Source organism: Patella vulgata, chromosome 1 (genome assembly GCF_932274485.2).
Source record: "Patella vulgata chromosome 1, xgPatVulg1.2, whole genome shotgun sequence".
Lineage (NCBI taxonomy): Eukaryota > Metazoa > Mollusca > Gastropoda > Patellidae > Patella > Patella vulgata.
Genome location: NC_065879.2, coordinates 83,672,001 through 83,693,458, shown reverse-complemented (window position 1 = coordinate 83,693,458; position 21,458 = coordinate 83,672,001). Strand labels below are relative to the sequence as shown.

The window sequence follows — 21,458 nt, the reverse complement described above, 5'->3', positions numbered from 1 at the left end:
TTTTAGAGACTCGACTTTCACAATGTTGTCTTTTGAAGTGATTCAAAATTCCTCAAATTTAATGATGTTCAGTCAGGGCCTTTAAAAAGCGCCACATTTGTTTGTTTTGAAATTATAAAACCCTTTGCCTTTGGACCCCAGTGTAAGTCAAAGAATACTGGCTAAGTGGGTAAGGTGCTGGCTCATTAGCCTGGAGGTTGGATATTTGATCCCTGCATTGTTCCCCCCTTGTCAGTGATGCAAGACGGAGGGCCTGACAAGGACAGCTGTCTAGTCGTTTGGATGGGATAAAAAAAAACTAAGGTCCCATGTATATATACATTGGTGTCAACGTAAAAGATATCTTGACAGTTGGAATTCGATATAAGAGTAGGCCGTATTTCCCTCATAGGTGTATGCGGGTCTTCATTAGCCCAGTGGGACGTTCAACCCCATTCCATTTCATTTCATGGCCTCCAGAAATTGACTGTAAAATATGACAGTTCCCTGGCGAATATCTCCGAATTAACATGAATATTATTTGCCATTTCCATGATTTGATGAGTAGATAAATATGATTTAAATACATATATGCTATGTCATTTTTCAGTATTAGTCATTACCTAAAGATAGGATGCATCTCCATGTGGTTAATACACACAAATAATATAGGCCTACTATATTACTACAGATCGTCTTCATCTTGATGATAGCGGCTACATGGAATATTTCTACAAGATTAGGCCCTATATACAATCCAGATCCTCAATTCTGTATCAAATTAAACCTAATAATAGTCTATTTTTCTTGCTGTCAGGCGACATTTTCATGTATCTGACCTACATAACCGTCGTAACACAGGTATTCAGGACCAGTAAACAAGACTATCCATATGTATGGTGGCCCATAGGTACAATGGTGATTTTTGGTTTTGAATAGTTTTTCTGATTTCATCTTAAAATCCATTTAATAAATGAAGTAAAATTAGAACAGAGTTGTAATAAAAATGATATCTAAAATGAAATGTAAACGAAATGTGAAATAAAATGAAATGTATAAAAAGGAAAACATCAGTGGAAAATCCACCATTACACGCATGGGCTACCATACAGGTGTGACAAAACAAGGTTATCCAGACCTTTCTCAATCAGTGGATTTCGCAAGGTCCGGTGTACGTGCAAATAAACTTCCATGGTTTTGAGACTAACGTGTAATTATTTATGTTTCTATGGTTACGTGTACAGTGCGAGCAAATGTATCAAGACTTAAATAAAATAAAATAACGATCCAGCCAAATTGCTAAATATAATTTGGTTGGAGTATGCCCGTCTTCATTAGCCCAGTATAGGAGCAGAACAGTAGGACGTTAAACCCCATTTCATTTCATTTCATTTCATTTTGTGCTAGTTAAAAAAAAAAAAAAAAAAAAATGAAATAGTGTTTGACGTCCTACTTTTCTGAATCAACCGGGCTAATGAAGACGGGTATATGCCATGTAGTGTGTTATAAGTAATTGGATTCTGTACGGGTAGTGGTATTTCTGCCTGTTCTCCATTGAATTCCAAACCCATATGCCAACGAGTACATATGGGTGAAGTTCATCCGTTGAACCCCCTTTTTTCTTCCCATCCGAAAGACTAGACGATTTTTACTTGTTAGACCCGGAAATAGAACAGTCTTTGGACTATTTGGGTTTGTGTATATCTGACGTTACCTTATTCATAATTAGATTTAATTCATTTAATTATTTGCTTCATTTTTAAAATTCTATTTTATTGTTCTTCTTTCTTTAATGTTATTTTAAATATTATATAGATATTACACGCTCACCTTCATTTCATTTCTTGGTGGTCAAAGGCGTGTGAGCTCAATGAGCTAAAGAGGGGAAAGGGTTGGGGGCAGAAATAAAATTCCCCATTTTTTTTAATTTTTTTTATATTTTTTATATAGAAATTTAGACGCCGCAAACGCGTTTTCATGCAGACCTTTCCACCCGTGGGTACAGCAACTAGAGCGATATCCAATATTATTCTTTTGGGATTTTCAAGCGAAATCCCACTCTGTGCCCATGCACCTGAATCCCATTCTACAGCAACTCGAAAGTGGCCCCATATATCCGTGCTTGGTGTGGCTTTGCAACCGAAATCCCACTCAACCGAAATATGGCCGTTTGCCATTGATGAGAATCAAGACAGTGATTTAATATAGCCTTAACTATATGACTTTGCAACCGAAATCCCATTCTGTGCACACCTGAATTTCAGATTTTTCTCAGAGCTTCGGTCGGCGAATCTGGTCGTCCGCGAGCGGCATGCACTGCTACCGTCTTCCAGTTTAGCTTTATTTATACGTTTTTACTTCCCGAAATCCTTCTCTATGCCCACCTGAATTCCAATGAATCAATCTATGAGACTGTTACAGTTGCATTTACCGGACACCAGAATTTTTACTTCCCGAAAAAACTAATAATGAGGATGCACGAAAAAAAAAAAAGAAGGAATTCGCACATGACAGCTAGAGTACTACTTTTGAGTGGCGCTATAATATATTGGCACTGTTTATTACATCGATTTTAGATATTTTAACACTGATGAAACAATTAAAATGAAGACCGATGCCCGATAACTGCCGTACCTGACAGCATGGCCCCAGACCAAAAGAAAAGCCCCCCCCCCCATCTTTCCACAAATAATATATTATAGAATTTATTTTCATTTCATCCGTCTCCTCCCTCCCGAAAATTCTAATAGCCCGAATATTGGGAGGGGGTCACCAATAACCCTACACCTCTGTCTCGATACAGCTATTGGTGGCTCCTTGCAGGGTAAAGGGACAACATATAGCAATCAACTTCGAGATGCTGTAAATGAATGGCATATTTTTACATTTCTTTCATGTAGGTCTACTGATGAGAGTAACATGTCACGTTAAGGGAGCTGAGTCTCTAACTCAGTATTTTCCATAATATTCGAAATTAAAAACACGAATTAGAAGTCAATATTGATCAATTTCAATCAATATTGATCAATTTCAATCAATATTGATCGATTTCAATTTGAGACACTATTACTTTTAACATTTTATAATCAGTAGGCGAATCGTGTACCCATGGTTTCGGGGGCCATTTTGTAATGAACAAATAAAAATACATCCTACAACACAACGTGGAAGTAATTAGTAAAGGCTGATTCACAAACGACAAAATAATAATTTAAAAAACGTGCAGAATGCACATGGCAGGCGTTATTAAACGACTGCTGTTCAATTTGAACTGTTCACGTGATTCAAAGAACATAACTGATTATAAATTACAATATATTTTTCAAAAATTGAATATAAATCATCTTACATAAATTCATATTACATTAATATGTGCTTTTGGAACCATTTTATGTCTATTTCAAGGTTCCAAAAAATAGAATCATGCGCCCTCTAAGTACTGTACAAAGAGCCTTATGCTATAGAATTTCGTTTCGTATTATAATCACTTCATTTCATAATTTTAAATTTCCGATCATTTTGAGAAGGGACGCAACTCTCATTGCTGGGTGTAAAAAAAAAAACAAAAACACCAAAGCAATAGGCCTATTACCGTCCATTGATTATTGTTGCAATTATTGAGAATTGAACTAAATTGGTAAGTGTCAAGTATCATGATCACTGTATTGCCGTAAAATTTTCGACTAAGCTTTAAAAATGATAATAAATATTAAAAGGCAAGAGTAGATCTACTTAATTTGTCGATTTGACGTTTTTGAAGATTTGAATGAAGGAAGTCAATTGGTTGGTCACTTGGTGACACTGACAATCACTTGAAAGGTGAATTGGTAATCGATATCAACAATTACAAAAAAAAACCCAGTATTGCCAGTACCGTGTTTTTATAATTATTATGATAATGCCTGAATGCGTACTGGCGCTATTGCACTTTCGTACACCTAGTAGTAGTAGTAGTACTTGCCGTGGTCCTAGAGACTTCAGTTCAAATTTGCTGAGGGTGTTCCAGGGTGTTATATATGATCTCACACCACATTAGCGCCTGCGTACTGAGGTAGAATAAATAGTGATTCTGTAGGGCGGTAGCACGATTTGGGTGGATTTGGGCAATATAATTGTCAAATCCCAGTGACACAAAAATAGTCAATGTGTTATTAAATGTTAGAACTGCTGTCCTCAACGGATAACCCCACCCCCAGGATTAATTTGGTTGGTCAAAACCCCATGACATTGTAAGAGAAAGTTATGGACAAAACTTGCTGAAAATAATTTGATATCTAGAATAGGCCTAGGCCTACCTTTACTTTACTCAGATTATGACATGTACAGAGCAAACTTTCACATAAAGCAAAATGTAGCTCAAACTATGCACTATTTGAAAAAAATCTTAAAACTTAACTGGAGTGTGTTTGGTTTACCCCGGTTGTACGTGGCAAAGAGTAGGGTCGCCTGTCCAACCTCGTGGGTTTTCTCCGGGTCCTCTTGTTTCCTAACACTACTAAAGATCCCCACGCGCAGTTGATTTATATTGAAATAAAATTGAACCATGTGTTAGTCCCGAAATGACCTAGTTTGTGTTTGGTTTATAAATACTTTACATTAAAATAATATTATTATTTTGTTTCTTACAGGGATTTTATTTGAATAAAATGGAAACCTACCCTCCCTTTAAATCAACATTATCTGCTGAACTACTTGAAAAAGCAAAAAATGAACTTAATGAAGATCCAGAAACACGAAATGTAGAAATAAATACTTTAAGGACAAGAATACAGTCTTGCCCGGGTTAGTATCTTTTCGATAAGCCAACAAAATATTAGTAAATTGTGCTTTATGAAATCAGTCATTACATGTTAAAGTAGCTAAGTCTCTAAGTCAGTATCATCCACAGTCTTCGACATTGAAAACACAAATTATTTGTCAATTTAAATCAACATTGATGTTGTGATCTTACCGGGAAAAGATTGGTTTCTGATATCCAATATTTAAGACAAAATAAACATTTTACCATTGGTAATGCATTTCAGCGCCATTTGTATCAAGGGACCTCAAGAAAGAGGCTAGACATATTCCACAAGTCATGTCAAACGGTGACGCCACATTCTTATCTGGAGAGCATGCACAGTAAATGCTATCAGTGTAGACTGGAATAACCAGCTGCTAGAGATTGCCATTTGATTGAGACTTCTGGCATATTTCGCCGAACATAACTGATTTGAAATTAGAGTAAAAACGGAAACGATTGAATGTAAATCAGTTTATATACATTCATATTACATTATTATATGCATTGTGACCCATTTGTGTCAATTTCTAAGGTCCCAAATATTAGCGATTTAGCTCCTTTAAAGATATATACCACTGACAGGGGTAACAGAGCTGGAAAATCCTGAGGAAACAAAATGAAATGTGGTTTAACGTCCTACTGTTCTGCTCGAACTGGTCTAAAGAAGACAGGCATTTTTCATACAGTGTGCTATCAGGGAAATGTTGTCCGGACATCTGTGCTATGGCCTACTCTTATATCAAATTCCAACTGTCAAGGGTTCTTTTACGTGCACACCAATGTTTACACGGAACCTTGGTTTTTCGTCCCGTCCAAATGACTATACATTGTCCTTTGCCTGGCCCTCCGTCCTACACTACTGTCTGACAAGGGGGAAACACGCAGGAAAATCCTGATGAATTTTCTCAGCGATTGCAAGGATCGAACACAGAACCTCCTGCTTACCATGGCTCCCAAATCCAGAGGAACTCTCTTGACCAATACTGAGATCTAGTTGGTGACTCAGCTCCATACTCACCGAGCCACTGTGGTTCCCATACAGTTTATAACTTTAATTTGGTGAGAGGGGTTGGATCATAAGGTCTGTCATTGGGTCAACTGGTGTGGTTTTGATTCCCTGGTTGTATGTGACACGGAGTAGGGTTGCCTGTCCAACCTAGTGGGTTTTTCTCCGGGTACTCTGGTTTCCTCCCCCTGCTAAAGACCCATACGCGCAAGTGTATTATTGAAATAAAATTGAACCATGTGTTAGTCCCAAAATGACCTAGTTTGTGTAGAGTAGATGTTAAACCGCCTCTTTCTCTATCTATCTTTTTTGGGAGGGTGAAGGATGAGAAGGCCTGGACTGTCACTACCGATATTTTTGTTATTGTCCCCTGCCTTTTCCATGACTTTTAATTGAGTTGGAATGTTCTAACTTAGTGTAGATATTCATAAGGTGAATGTCTTGACTGAATTCAATGACTAACATTTTCATTAATGCTAAGCAGAGCTAATTCAGAGAGAGTGATGAAACTTAATGTATAGTTACACTACATCAAAACAGTGACTACTTTCGATCACAAATGGGGGGGTTGGATGGCTGAATGGTTAGCGTGCGCGCGCTGTATCATAAAGTCTGTCATTGAGTCGACTGGCGTGGTTTCGAATCCCCGGTTGTACGTGGCAAGGAGTAGGGTCGCCTGTCCAACCTCGTGGGTTTTCTCCGGGTCCTCCGGTTTCCTCCCACTGCTAAAGACCCCTACGCGCAAGCGAATTATGTTAATAAAATTAAAAACCATATGTTAGTCCCGAAATGACCTAGTTTGTGTCGAGTGGACGTTAAACCCCATTTCTCTCTCTCTCTCTCTCTCGATCACAAATGTTTTCTGCTTGGACTAAATATAGATGCTTTATAAAAAGACAAATGTTCATTTAGTTAATACCTGTCATCAATGTTTAAACAATGTTTCTTTTTTCTTTTTAAGGGTTAAAGTCCAGACTGGATTCAGAATTTCTCGTACGTTTTTTAAGAGCCAAAAAGTTTGACCAGGAGCGAGCCTTCAATTTGGTTAAAAGTTATTATAAAATCAGAAAAGATAACCCTGAAATGTTTAAAGATATGGTGCCATCAGCTGTTGATTGTGTTATAGAATCAAAAGTGACAGGGGTATTAGATCATACTGATAAACAAGGGCGTAAAGTTATGATTGTTAGACCAGGTAAGAGTTTATTATTATACTGTGGACATCATTCAGTTATAATATATAAGGATAACTCATGTTTTCCTTTTGATTTTGTCACTTCTTCTTGAAACCTTCATTAGACATCTATCGTAGCAATGATCTCTGTGATAAATTATATTAGGAATGTGTTTAACCAGTTCTATTACATGTGTGATAATGGCTGACACCAATATTGTCCTTTAATCATAAATTATTGTTTTTTTATTTATAAAACTGTAATAGGATATGAGACACTGTTATATGTTTTGCAGTTCACATAGCCTATATTATTATTTGATTTTGGTATTAATCATAAATTATAATAAATGATCTTTGTTTAAAGAGAGAGTGTATAGATCTAGACTTTTAGTGTTTGTTTTGTATAAATTGGAATCTTTCTTTAAATAGTAAGGAGGGTTGGGTGGCCATTTAGTCAAGTGGCATGGTTTTGATTCCCAGCTTGTACGTGAACAAGGAGTAGACAGGGTCACCTGTCCAACCTTATGGGTTTTCTCTGGGTCCTCCAGTTTCCTCCCACTGCTACTCCAGTTTGTGTCGAGTGGAAGTTGCCCCCCCCCCCTATCTCTCTCTCTCTCTCTTTCTCCTTAAATATTAAATGCAGGAGGACCGCACTACACACAAAAAAAACAACCGATAAGACAAACTACACAGACATTACTAGAAATATACAACAAATATCAAATCAAGTGAATGGATCTGGAGGCCAGCTATAAGTGTTTATAGATTTTGATTTTAGTGTTTGTTTATTTTAGTTTTTGGTTATGTTTAATTTTTGTTTATTTTAGGTAAATGGGATCCAAGTCAATGCCCGTTAATGGATATATTTAAATTAAACTATTTAACATTAAGTAAGCTTATTGAGGTAAGTGGTCTATTGTTACACTGTAATCCTGAAATTATTTAAAGGGCCAATCTCGATGATATTTTGGGGAATAAAACTGCTTAATATTGTGTTAAAAGCCCTAAGAATCCTTCTACCTTAAAGCCGAGCAACTAACTCAATATACGTGATACGTTTTCAAACAACTTAAACCTGTCAGTCTTCATTTGGAAATGGAGATCGATGTCCCAAGCAGTATTATACGGTGTCTGGATAATGTGTAGGTGAAATTTACCTTTCGTTATCAAGTACAACATGTGGGTCATGCACTGTATAGACCTCTAAAGGTACGGCAATAGATTATCAGGTCACCAAACAAAAAAATTGACACAAAATCTTAATTTTGAGCTGAAAATTTTAGACAAGCTAAATACACCATTCCTCTATGTTTTGGCACTTAAATTTCATACATACACAGACTTTTATTTCTGAGAATCCGTTACCATGGGGATGGTCCCTTTAATCTTGTGTATTTAGCATTGTGGCCTGTCATTGAGTCAAGTGGCAAGGAGTAGGGTCACCTGTCCAACACCGTGGGTTTTCTCAGGGCTCTTTGGTTTCCTCCCACTGCTAAAGACCCCTGCGTGCAAGTGAATTATTGAAATAAAATTGAACCATATGTTAGTCCCGAAATGACCTAGTTTGAGTCAAGTGGAAGTTTAACAACATTTCTTTCTCAACTTAAATCATTGTTTCCGGACTCAATTTTGGGATAGGTTAGGATGGTCACAAACCACCACCCAAATCTAAATCTCGATCAACTTCGCTCCTTGCAGAGAAATGCTCCAAACTGAGATGGTTTTCAAATCCCCGGTTGTACATGACAAGGAGTAGGGTTGCCTGTCCAGCCTCGTGGGTTTATTTCCCGGTCCTCCTATATTTCCTCCCACTGCTAAAGACCCCTACGTGCAAGCGAATTATTGAAATAAAATTAAACGATATGATGTTAGTCCCGAAATGACCTAGTCTGTATCGAGTGGAGAGTGGACGTTAAACCCCATTTCTCTCCCTCCCCCTCTCTCTCTCTCTCTCTCAGGCGTAGAAATTAACATTTCTTCATGTTTTTGTTTTAGGATGAAGAGACACAAGTAAATGGAGTGATTTTAATGGTTGAATTAGGTGAAATTACTTGGACTCATGCCAAGGCCATTTCACCATTATTTGCCAAGAGATTGTCTGCACTCTTACAGGTTATATTCAAATTTATTACAAAGCATATTCACAATACCAAGTACCTCCATATTACATTCAAGTGTTATTATTCAGAAATACCTATTTAAGTTTGCTTACTATTTCTGTGAACAGTTAGGAGTGGGGTAGGGACTCATGAAGGAGCTTCTATTTATTTAGGCCTCAGGTTATACTCTAAGCATATTCACAGTACCAAATAAGGCCATATTACATTGAAGTTTTAGTTCTTTACAAATATCTATTTAATTTTGTTTCTTATTTGGTGATGAGGGAGAGGTGGCCATTACGTTTCATATTGAACAGAACTCCCTTTTTATCATGAATTAGTATTTCAAACACAGATTTTATCAGCCGTCTTCATTTTATTTAAGATTTTATCAACCTGAGGTTGTGCTGTTGATTGTTAAACTCTGATTGTCCCCAGAGCTGTCAACCCTACCGCATCACACGGTAAAGTGCCGCGAAAAGGCCTCATGTACCGCTCTAGGATACACATGATTAGAATTTTAAGATTATTTCCGTTCGCCAGTTCTCAAAAAGAATCACCAGTACCCCAAAACGTCATCGCCAAAATCAATTTTTTGTGGCCACTTTCATATTTTTATCGCAAATTGTGACTTTGGGTGACTGATTGTCGCCGTTGTGAATTTCATGTGTTAGTGTTAACAGGAGCAGTAATATTGTAAATATTTGCAGCAAATTTTCGCTATGTGTGCCAATCTTTTTTGTGAAAAAATTAATAGGCCTAATATGATTGGTTGATGAACCCTGAATTCCTGTGTGTTATACATTACATTATTGGTGTACAGTCTGCATTTGTGGAATGACTTGCTCAGTTTAAATCTAGACTTAAAAAAACATATGTTTATGATGTATTATTTACAGTAGTCATTGACTTATTACCACACTTGGGAACCACAGTGACCAAGTGGGTAAGATGCTGGCTCTCTAATCTGGAAGTTGCGGGTTCGATCCCTGCATTGGCCGAGAAAGTTCATCAGGATTTTCCGGCGTGGTTTCCCTTGTGCAGGACGGAGGGCCTGACAAGGACAGCTATCTAGTCATTTAGATGGGACGAAAACCGAGGTCCCATGTACAAATTGGTGGGCACGTAAAAGAGCCCTTGGCAGTTGGAAGTCAGTATAAGAGTAGGCCTTAGTGCCGCTGTTCGGGCGAAATTTCCCTCATAGCACAATGCATGGCGTATGCCTGTCTTTATTACCCCAGTCGGCGCAGAACAGTAGGACGTTAAACCCCATTTCATTTCATTTTACCATGCACCTTGGATCGATCAAGCATTCTATAAATGCACATTATTATTATTTTTAAACAAGAACATTTTTTGTAAATATTTGCAACGATTTCTCACTGTGTGTGGATTCATCTTTAAAGGGGCGTTATGGGAGATTAGATGAAGAGCTGGCAGTTCTCACTATAATAGTTAAAAACTAGATGATGTAAAGGGAATATGCTGAAAATTTCAGTTAAATTGATCCACTCTGAATCAAGAATTTAGTGATTGAATATTAAGCCCAGCCTCGATAATCATTACTAAAGTTGGTACGATAAAAAACATAGTATCGATTATCCATTTTTGGATTTAATCATCAATGAGCGTTGAGCAGCAGATCGGATTCAAATCCAATAAATATCGCAGGCTAACAATGGCATTGAGAGTTGATTATGGTCTGGATAAGTTAAAGGAGCTAAATCGCTAATATTTGGGACCTAGAAATTGACCCAAATTGGTCGAAACGCATATAATAATGTAATCTGATTGTATATAAACTGATTTACATTCAATTGTTTCCTTTTTGACTCTTAATTTCAAATCAGTTATGTCCAGCGAAATACAGCATGTGTCTCAACCCTATAGCAATTTCTAGCGTCTGGTTATTCCAGTCCATTAAGCAGGCTCTCCTGTTGAATATGTCTAGCCTTGTTCTTTCTGGTCACTTGTTGCAAATGACGCTAAAACGCACTATGGTACACGATTCGTGTACCAATGGTAAAATGTTTATTTTGTCTTAAATATTGGATATCAGAAGCCTGCCTTTTCCTGGTAAGATCACAACATCAATGTTGATTTGAATTGACAAATAATTCGTATTTTCAACGTGTAAGATTTTGGAGGATATTGAGTTAAAGACTTAGCTACTTTAATGTCTAGTTAATAATTTAGATAACATTTCAGGCTTAAAGAAAGGCCTGCAATAAGCAGATTTGGCTCTTGCATAATGTATTTTTAATGATATGATATGAATTTTTCAGGAAGCCTTTCCTGCTCGTTTTAAATCAATCCACTATATCAATGAACCAAGTTTTTTTGATTATGTTTTTATGATAATAAAACAATTTCTAAAAGAGAAGATTGTCAAACGAGTAAGTCTGATTTTTCAATATTTTTTTTATATAATTAACTTAAAGGCATCTCTCTCTCTCTCTCTCTCTCTCTCGCTCTCTCTCTCTCTCTCTCTTTTTAATTGTTTCTGTGATATTTATTGGACTATTGGTTTGTTTATAGATACATTTCCATGGCGATAGAGTGAAGGAATTACATGAATATATTGATGTACAGTATTTACCAGCAGAGTTTGAGGGACAGGCTCCCGCCTTTGATACCAAGGTAGGATTTAATCAAAAAAAGGGGGCAGTGGTAGGAGGGTTGTCTTTCATTCAGAGAATGAGGGTACCAAAGTAGGATTTAATCCAAAAAAAAGGGGGCAGTGGTTAGAGGGTTGCCTTATGTTCAGAGTATGAGGGAAGAGCTCCTATATTTGATACCAAGGTAGGATTTAATCAAAAAAAAGGACAGTCGTACGAGGGTTGTCTTATTACGTTCAGAGTATGAGGGAAGGGCTACCATCTTTGATACCAAGGTAAGATTTAATCCAAAAAAAGGGGGGCAGTGATTGGAGGGTTGTCTTGTTCAGAGTATGAGGGACACGCTCCCACCTTTGATACCAAGGTAGAGTTTAATCAAAGAAAAGGGTCAGTGATTGGAGGGTTGTCTTACATTCAGAGAATGAGGGTACCAAGGTAGGATTTAATCAAAAAAAGGGGCAGTGGTAGGAGGGTTGTCTTACATTCAGAGTATGAGGGAAGGGATCCCACCTTTGATACAAAGGTAGGATTTAATCAAAAACAGGGGCAGTCATGTGAGGGAAGGGCTCCCATCTTTGATACCAAGGTAGGATTTGATCCAAAAAAAAGACAGTGGTACGAGGGTTGTCTTGCATTCAGAGTATGAGGGAAGGGCTCCAATATTTGATACCAAGGAAGGATTTAATCAAAACAAAGGGGACTGTGGTTGGAGGGCTGTCTTACATTCAGAGTATGAGGGAAAGGCTCCTATATTTGATACCATGGTCAATCTAATTAAAATATAGATCTATATTTCGTTTCGTTTTTTATACTTTCGATGGCCTACACTACATGTAGATCTAACAAGTTATAGTGGGAGTTCACGTTCTATGATGTCAGGTACCAAGCAAGCGACATTTGACCCGATTACGTCAGTCATTCGATTAACCAATTAGCGACCGCCATGTATTTTTTATCTACTTTTGCTTTGTTTTGATTTCTATTGCCGTTAATGTCTACCCACAGTTCCGCGCAAAAAAGGTCAAACGCTCGATTCGACAGACCATTTGATTGGCTGACCCCTCATTTCAAGCAGAACACAAGTTAAATAACAACGCTTCCAGATCCAAGTGTAGTAAAGACAAGTAAAATCGAAATTTTGAACTATAAAAACGAAACGAAATAGGATCTGTGTTTTAATCTGATTGTACCAAGGTAGGATTTAAACAAAAAAAGGGCAGTGGTAGTAGGTTGTCTTAAGTTCAGAGTATGAGGGAATGGATCCCACCTTTGATACCAAGGTAGGATTTAATCAAAAAGGGCAGTGGTAGTAGGTTGTCTTAAGTTCACAGTATGAGGGAATGGATCCCATCTTTGATACCAAGGTAGGATTTAATCAAAAAGGGCAGTGGTAGTAGGTTGTCTTAAGTTCAGAGTATGAGGGAATGGATCCCACCTTTGATACCAAGGTAGGATTTAATCAAAAAGGGCAGTGGAAGGAGGGTTGTCTTACGTTCAGAGTATGAGTGTAGGATTTTATCAAAAAAAAAGGACAGTAGTATGAGGGAAGGGCTCTTATATTTGATACCAAGGTAGGAGGATTTTAACCCCCAAAAAGGAGGCAGTTGTTGGAGAGTTGTCTTACATTCAGAGTATGAGGGTAGGGTTTAATCAAAGTGACGATTTGTTTGGGGTTAGTGATACATTCAGAGTATGAGAGATCCCCCCCAGTTGATACAATAGTAGGATTTAATCATTAAAATAAGGGCAAGGATAGGAGGGTTGTTTGACATTCAGATTATGAGGGATAGCCTTTATCTTTATGAGGTTTTTTTTTATTTATGTCAACAGAAATGGACAGATCACTTGAAGACATTTGAAGATGAATTCAGGGATGATCTTAAATATGGTTTCTATGACGTTCAGGCTGTTACCACAGAAACGAAAAACCAAGATGCCATGGCTAATAGTGTGACAGGATCATTTCGTAAATTGGATGTAAATTAGCTGATTACCTCATTCCAAGCTTCCCTTGATTATACTGAACTTTTTAAGTTTTCACAATTTAGGCCTTAGGGACTGTCACAAAATTTCAAAACTTGCTTCCAAGCGTATAACCCAGAGATCTGTTCACAGGTTATACATTTGGACTCAAGTTTTGAAATTTTGAGAAGGTCCCTAATTTAGAGATTTGGAACAAGTAGAATTTTTGGTGAACATCACATTTAAACCATGTTAAGGCAATACAAAAAACAATATTCTGATAATCAGTGCGGATAATTTATTAAGGCCGAACAAAAGAGTATTCTGGTCATCAGTTAATATATAGATTTTGTTTTTTTAAATTAAAAATAAATGATGTAGCTGAAAACCAAAATATTTTTTTTATGGCCTAACAAAAATTATATTTTGATATCTGCTGAAATTACTGTTCACTTTGAAAACTTAATGGATTTTATTAATCAAGTGGAATCAACATTTCATAAGATCAAAGTAATTTTGTGATAAGGCCAATCTAAAAAAAATAATGTGTTTACGGTAACTTAACCGACCCTATTTTAAACAGGAACCTAATTGACACCTTTTTTTTCTTATATCTAACAACGAAAAACTAACAATTTAAGCATATCAAATGTTGGTCAATTTGGGTTTTACAAAAGACGGGTTTTCAGAAATTTGTTCTAAAGATGTGCTGTATGTGATTATGAAAATCAAACCACATGGACTGAAGTACCGGTAACCCGAAATCCTTTTTATTAAAATCACGACTCCAATCAGCTGAGTCTGCCTTTTACTTTCATCGAGACTTGTAATATTATATTCATTGGATATTTCATCATTCTCGATATCTCCAGTGGTATTGTTCTGTTACACACTACTAATCCCTGGGTCCATCAAAGGGGGAGACACATAGTTGAATTATCCACCCTTGATACTTCTGCTAGTTTTATTGACCAATCAATTGGGTGAAGGGAAGTAACTCGTGAATTAAAATTATCCACCCTTGATACTTCTGCTATTTTTATCGAGCAGTCGATTAGGTGAAGGGAAGTAACTCCCATTTTATTGCAACTAAGCATGTGGTGAACATAAACTATGATGTTAAAACACGTATGTAAACTGTTTTTTGATTGGTTCATAGAATCAAGCTACGATCAAGGGCAGATAATTAAATTCATGAAAACCCTGTGGATGGATCCAGAAGTTAGTGGAGTAATACGGAACGATACCACTGGCGATAGCAAGAATGATATCTCATTAGATTGGAGTTAGGTACTTGCTGAAATTAACTTAAAGGAAAAAATTTGAATGACTCTCGGGTCAGTTCCACCCTCAATATAGGTCCAAATCTGATCTGAAAAATGTATCTCAAAAGCATTATTACACAATTGTCACACAATCTTGTGATGATATATCAGATGTATTGACATAGTAGCTAGAATCATGGCAGACAAACTGACATAGTGGCTAGAAACTTTCCAAATATATTAACATATGAATGTGCAACGTTTGGGCCACAGAGGTTTTCTTTTCCCTGGTAGCTGAAACCTCAGGTATGTGCAATGTTTCGGCCACTGATGTGACAGACACAGACGTCTGTTTAACTCTTAACATCTGTGACCTTTACATTGGTGGCTGAAAACCTTGTGTGTACCATTATTTGGGTAGCTAGGAATATACCATTAACCTAATAAGAAAAACTGCTACTGTTCCTCAGGGTTTAGTTTCAATAAGATGTTTTATTATGAAATCCTTTTAGAAATCCTAAATTTTATCGTGTTTATAATTTGTGCAAATCATGACATTGTCTATAGACATAAAAATCATGACATTGTCTATAGACATAAAAATCATGACTTTGTCTATAGACATAAATATCATGACATTGCAGACTACAGACATAAAAAATTCATGACATTGTCTAAAGACATAAATAAAAAAAAATCATGACATTGTCTAAAGATATAAATGAAAAAATCATGACATTGTCTGTAGATATAAAATAATTATATTGCCTATAGACATTAAAAAATCACAATATTTTCATTAGACATAAAATATCACGATATTTATCTAAAGACATAAACAAATCATGATATTGTATATAGTGTATTATCAAAGATAATCAAGTGTTTAATTGTTGAAAGTAGTAATAAGAGATATAAGCTATGTAATACTAGTAAATATCATCCAGTGGTGGATTACAGGGTTTGCTGACAGGACACCCCAAAATTAGTTTCAGGACACCCCAAAATTAGTTTCCATATGTTGACATGTATAGTTGTTTCTTAAATTCTTCTTAAAGAGGCATTATATAAGAGCTAAATATTTTTGAACTATTATCACAAGAACAGCCTAGCCCCGAGTTCACAAAGCATTCTCAGACTTAAGTTAAGAGATTACTCAAAATTGTTCGCCATATTTTAATTAAAATATTGACCTTTATAAAACTATTGTTGTTTTAATGTATCAAATACATCACTAAGAAACCATGCTTCCGGTTTCCTCCCACTGCTAAAGACCCCTATGCACAAGCGAATTATCGAAATAAAAATTGAACCATATGTTAGTCCCAAAATGACCTAGTTTGTGTCGAGTGGCTGTTAAACCCTATTTCTCTCTCTCTCTCTCTCTCTCTCTCTCTGAGATTTGTGAACTGGGGACCAGCTCTTTATATAAATTTTACATAATGCTTCTTTACTACTAATACATTTATGGCTTATTATGATTTCATCATTCTGCACGCACAGATCCATCTACTTCATACTTCGAGAATAAATCTCTGTCCTGAATGGCCGCCATATTGTTTTGTAATGCAGTTTTACATCGTTTCACATCTGACATACACACAAAGACTAAATAATTTTATCAAATGGAAGCAGAATAAATATTTCTCAAAATTCTCGAAGTGTACTTGGTGTGGCCTAAGTTTTTGCTTTACAATATATAATTGTATTTTAACAAGGATCTCAGAAATCCAATATATATGTTTATTATATAGTGAATTATAAATTATTTTTATATTTTCTTTTATTTGAATCTCACATTATTATTATTATTTAACCAAGTTATATATTATATATATTTCTATGATTTTACGTTCCAATAACACGGAAATCAATAAAATGATCTAAGCTTACTTGAATATACATATTTTATTTTAAAGTTTTGATATTAACAATTTATAAAATGAATTGACTGTCACAGGATTAGAAAAAAAAAAAAAAAAAAATAGTGTGTTTCTTTTTCTGAATTGTTGATTTCAATTGATATCCTCTTTCATTTATTTGAATCTTGTATTATTATTTAATCAAGTTCTATTTCTATTTTCTATGTACTAATAACGCTAAAATCCACAAAATAATCCAAGCTTACTTGTACATATACTGTTAATATACATATATTAGTTTTGTTTTCTAAATTAAATGTTAATTAATTTCAGTATATCGTCGTCGGTGAAGTGTCAAAAGAGTGTATCTAAGAATTTCTAAAGATTAAGAAATAGGACCTTTTGCATTTCAAAATTTCCACAAATCAAGATACAATATTTGGACACATGATACCCAGAACAGTTCTAATTGGCTGTCAACAATTACAGTTGACTAGAATAGATTACAACGATAGCTGTCAGCAATTACAGCTGACTAGACTAGAATATAGAGATAGCTGGCAGCAATTGCAGTTGACTAGACTAGATTACAGTGATAGCTGTCAGCAATTGTAGCTGACTAGACTAGAATACAGCGATAGCTGTCAGTAATTACAGCTGACTAGACTAAATAATAGAGATAGCGGTCAGTAATTGCAGCTGACTAGACTAGAGTACAGAGATACCTATCAGCAATTACAGCTGAGTAGACTAGATTACAGCATAGCTGCCAGCAATTACAGCTGACCAGACTAGAATACCGAGATAGGTGTCAGCAATTACAGCTGACTAGACTAGAATACATGTATAGCTGTCAGTAATTACAGCTGTGCAGATTAAGCCATGAAAACTTAGATATTGTTCGGTGACTTTAATATAAATAAAATATACCACCATTAGTTCTATAAACAGTATTTAAACTCTGTAAATAAATTCTACTCTTTCAAACATAACAAGATTTTGCTTACAGTTGTGTACATTTAGAACATTGTTACAAAGATGAATTGAACAATACCCAAAATTTTCGTCATCTGCGTCAGAAGATATAGACAGGTAATCCATCACCACTTCGGATAAATCTGTTGATTCACCTAAATCCAATTGAATCCAAACCGTGAGATTATCTACTATTTCTTTATTAAATGATAAATAATTCAATTTAGGTTCATTTCATCAATTTAGATAGAGATTAACTACCGTTGATATTTTGGGTTTGTTTTCTTGATTAAAAGATAAATAGTTATTTTTAATATATTTTGTTTTCTTAACTAAATGTTAATTACAAGTTGCATACATTTCACCCTGGATGAAGATGTGAAAATTAGACATGTCTGAAAAATGCACAATTGTTTTGTTATGTTATAATTCCGTCACTCGCCTCTTAAGGTTTAGCTTCTAGTCCATGTTGTTGTGTAAAATTAGAGCATTGTTGATTTTTTGTTTTGTTAATTATTTTTGGGGGGTTGGATGGCTGAATGGTTAGCGTGCGCGCGCTGTATCATAAAGTCTGTCATTGAGTCGACTGGCGTGGTTTCGAATCCCCGGTTGTACGTGGCAAGGAGTAGGGTCGCCTGTCCAACCTCGTGGGTTTTCTCCGGGGCCTCCGGTTTCCTCCCACTGCTAAAGACCCCTACGCGCAAGCGAATTATGTAAATAAAGTTAAACCATATGTTAGTCCCGAAATGACCTAGTTTGTGTCGAGTGGACGTTAAACCCCATTTCTCTCTCTCTCTTTAATTATTTTTATGTCTAATATTGCCACAAATATTAAATACTCGATGTATCATTTAGCAATATAGGAATCTCTTGCAAACTAGGGGTTTGGGTGGCCGAATGCATGCTCCTTAGATCATAAGGTCTGTTATTGAGTGGTTTTGATTCCCTACTCGTACTTGACAAGGAGTAAGGGCACCTGTCCAACCTGGTGGGTTTTCTTCGGTTTCCTCCCACTGCTATAGAGACCCCAAGCATATTATTGAAATAAAATTGAACCATGTTAATGAAGAAATGACCTAGTTTGCATCGAGTGGACGTTAAACCCTTTTACAATATTCTGAAAGTTTAATATTTAATAGGAATATTGGTTCAATAATGGTTCTATTCCGTTCAGTATTTACAAAGTTATGATAAATTGAAATTTATTTGATCTATGCTGCTCCGCTTGTATGTGACAAGGAGTAGGGACACCTGCCCAGCCTCATGGGTTTTCTCCAGGTCCTCAGGTCCTCTGGTTTCCTTCCACAGCTAAAGACCCCTGCACGAAAGAGAATTATTGAAATAAAATTGAACCATATGTTAGTCCCATAATGACTTAGTCAGTTAAACCCCATTTCTCGCTTTTATCTAAATCTTACATAATATGAATCTTTAATTAAATGTTAAATAATCAATCCGAGTACATATTTAGCATGTATTAAGCTGTGAGATATTTGATATTTTTGCGAACATGTAAAATGTAAATGAGACATCGAGCCTTTAATTTTATTCATTTAATACTTATACAAATCATATATATATACATTTATCATTTCTGTCTCTTCTTTTAACTTTAGATTGTTTTTCAAGTTATGATTTATTTTTATATATGTTTAATTATAAACAAGCCTTGAATGACATTTAGAGGTAGAGGTATAACTCTCTCTCTCTCTCCCTCTCTCTGTTTCTTAGTGTGTTCAGGTTTAATTCTGTGTTAAGGTTGCCCTAACAATAATTTATATAAGCATTAATATTAATAATATAAAATTTATGTTATGTTGATATTAACTTCCTTTATTATGAAGTAAACATGATAAATCTTCCGTGTGTTCAGGCCTTAATTCTGAGTTAAGGTTGACCCAGTAATAACTTAAGTTAGCACTAACATTAATAATATAAACTTTATGTTATACTGATATTTATGTTCCTTAAACATATCAACTTTATTTCATATATCATATATATATATACCAGTAATATATAAAATATTCATTAACCAACTTTCTTTGTTGTTCTAATACTGTGGTAATTCCTTTAGGAACGCTTCTGATCAAACCCTGTCCTCTAGGACACACAGGGTCCGATCAGAAGCTGTTCCTAAAGAAACTACTGCTGTGGGATCCGCGGCAACTCGGTGGGTATGGTGCTTGCTTACTTACCAGGAAGTCCGAGGTTCATTTCCAGTGTTGGCAGAGAAAGTTTACTTTGAGTTCCCAGCATGGTTTCAACTAGTCAGTGGTGTAGGACGGAGGGCCTGTCAAGGGACAACGAATTGTTGTTCAGATGAGACGTAAAATAACCCTTGGCAGGGTAGTTAACTTGGCACTGGTTCACTAACCAGGATGGCGTGAGTTCGATCCTGGTGTTGGCAGTTCGAGCATGCTTTCCCCTTGTCAGTGGTGTAGGACGACGGTACTGAGAAGGAAAGACATATTGTCATTTTAATGGGGCATAAAATAACGCTTGGCAGGGTACTTAAGGTGCTGGTTCACAAAACAGGAGGCCTGGGGTTCGATCCTGGTGTTGGCAGAGAAAGTTGACTTTGATTTCCTTGCGTGGTTTCCCCATGTCAGTGGTACAGGACGGAGGGCCTGGCAAAGGAAAATGTGTAGTCATTTGGATGGGACGAAAAACTGAGGTCCCGTGACCACATTGGCATGCACGTAAAAGAACCCCTGGCAGTTGGAATTCGATATAAGAGTAGGTCTTAGTGCCGTTGTCTGGCATATGCTCGTCTTCATTAGCCTGTATGGGAGCAAAAGAGTAGAATGTTAAACCCCATTTCATTTCATTTCATTTATTTTGTCAAAGGATCACATTTATCTTAAAATGTTGTTTATAGCAATGTATGCAGGGCTGCGAGCAAGTTAAAATTTCCTGTAAAGATACATTAGTTAAAAGTTTTATAAAGAGTTGGCCATTCTTGCTATAATAATTCAAAAATAGATTTTAAAAAAAGAAAATGTTGAAAATTTCAGTCAAACTACTTTGTTCTGAACGGAATTGTCGCTGTTGGAAGTTTGGACCAGAAATAGGCATCAATTGTGTCTGCACCGTCTATGAGAATTGGCGATCGTTTGATTGACAGACGATAACTCCACACACATATTATAGATTATCAAGTAACATGCTCAATGGCTATGGTAGCCTCGCTTGGCAGGCCTTTCATCACCAGTTTCCGGTAGTGACATCAGCGACTAACGGTAAACATTAGCTTGTTCCGCCATTTATTGATTTAATTTTAAATGGACGACTCTTTAAATCCAAACTGTATCCAAACCATCTGTGGGTCTACAGAGTTGATTTTGAGCTTGTTGTGTAATAAAGGTCTAATTAATAATTTCTATAACATCTGAAGCCTAAATAAAGACTTGCAATAGTCAGATTTAGCTCTTGCATAATGTATGTTTAACTGGTTAACGTGTTAATATGATTTAATTATCGAAGCTCCTAAAACATAGCCATTTTCGTACCCAACCTATTTCAGACAGTAAACAAAAATTATTATTGGTCATTATTTTTATTCTGGGCTCCAAATCCTGGATTTAGGTGGCATTTTGACGGAAAAACGTTTAACAACAAATCAATTTTGACGGAAAAACGTTTAAAAACAAGTCAAATTTGGTGGTTTCAACCTTGACCCTTGATTCAAGGGAGACTAGAGACCAAGGTATTACGACCGGAGGCTTACGA

General features: G+C 36.1%; 1 protein-coding gene and 1 long non-coding RNA gene across 3 annotated transcripts in view; one reads left to right on the top strand and one right to left on the bottom strand.

Annotated features, from left to right (window-relative positions):
- LOC126816347 (uncharacterized) overlaps window positions 1-843 on the bottom strand; it is a 15,254-nt gene extending 14,411 nt beyond the window's left edge. The window contains exon 1 of the long non-coding RNA XR_007678319.2: window positions 603-843. This is a non-coding gene — a long non-coding RNA (uncharacterized LOC126816347). The remainder of the gene's footprint in view (window positions 1-602) is intronic.
- A 2,671-nt stretch (window positions 844-3,514) lies between these two features.
- LOC126831958 (alpha-tocopherol transfer protein-like) lies at window positions 3,515-19,765 on the top strand. 2 transcript variants are annotated; one of them, XM_050562626.2, is made up of 8 exons: window positions 3,515-3,616; window positions 4,608-4,761; window positions 6,730-6,963; window positions 7,773-7,849; window positions 8,941-9,057; window positions 11,330-11,440; window positions 11,583-11,684; window positions 13,493-19,765. In XM_050562626.2, exons 2-8 carry the CDS (start codon window positions 4,626-4,628, stop codon window positions 13,646-13,648), a joined length of 933 nt encoding a protein of 310 aa, XP_050418583.1. In that variant the 5' UTR covers window positions 3,515-3,616; window positions 4,608-4,625; the 3' UTR covers window positions 13,649-19,765. The 2 variants fall into 2 exon arrangements, with proteins under 2 accessions (XP_050418583.1, XP_050418587.1); XM_050562630.2 differs by lacking the exon at window positions 11,330-11,440.
- Window positions 19,766-21,458: the final 1,693 nt, after the last annotated feature.

Coding starts and splice junctions, on each gene's coding strand:
- LOC126831958 (XM_050562626.2), top strand. CDS start 4,626: ATGGAAACCTACCCTCCCTTTAAATCAACATTATCTGCTGAACTACTT. Junction 7,850..8,940: donor CATTAAGTAAGCTTATTGAG/GTAAGTGGTCTA, acceptor TTTTTGTTTTAG/GATGAAGAGACACAAGTAAA. Junction 11,685..13,492: donor CTCCCGCCTTTGATACCAAG/GTAGGATTTAAT, acceptor TTATGTCAACAG/AAATGGACAGATCACTTGAA.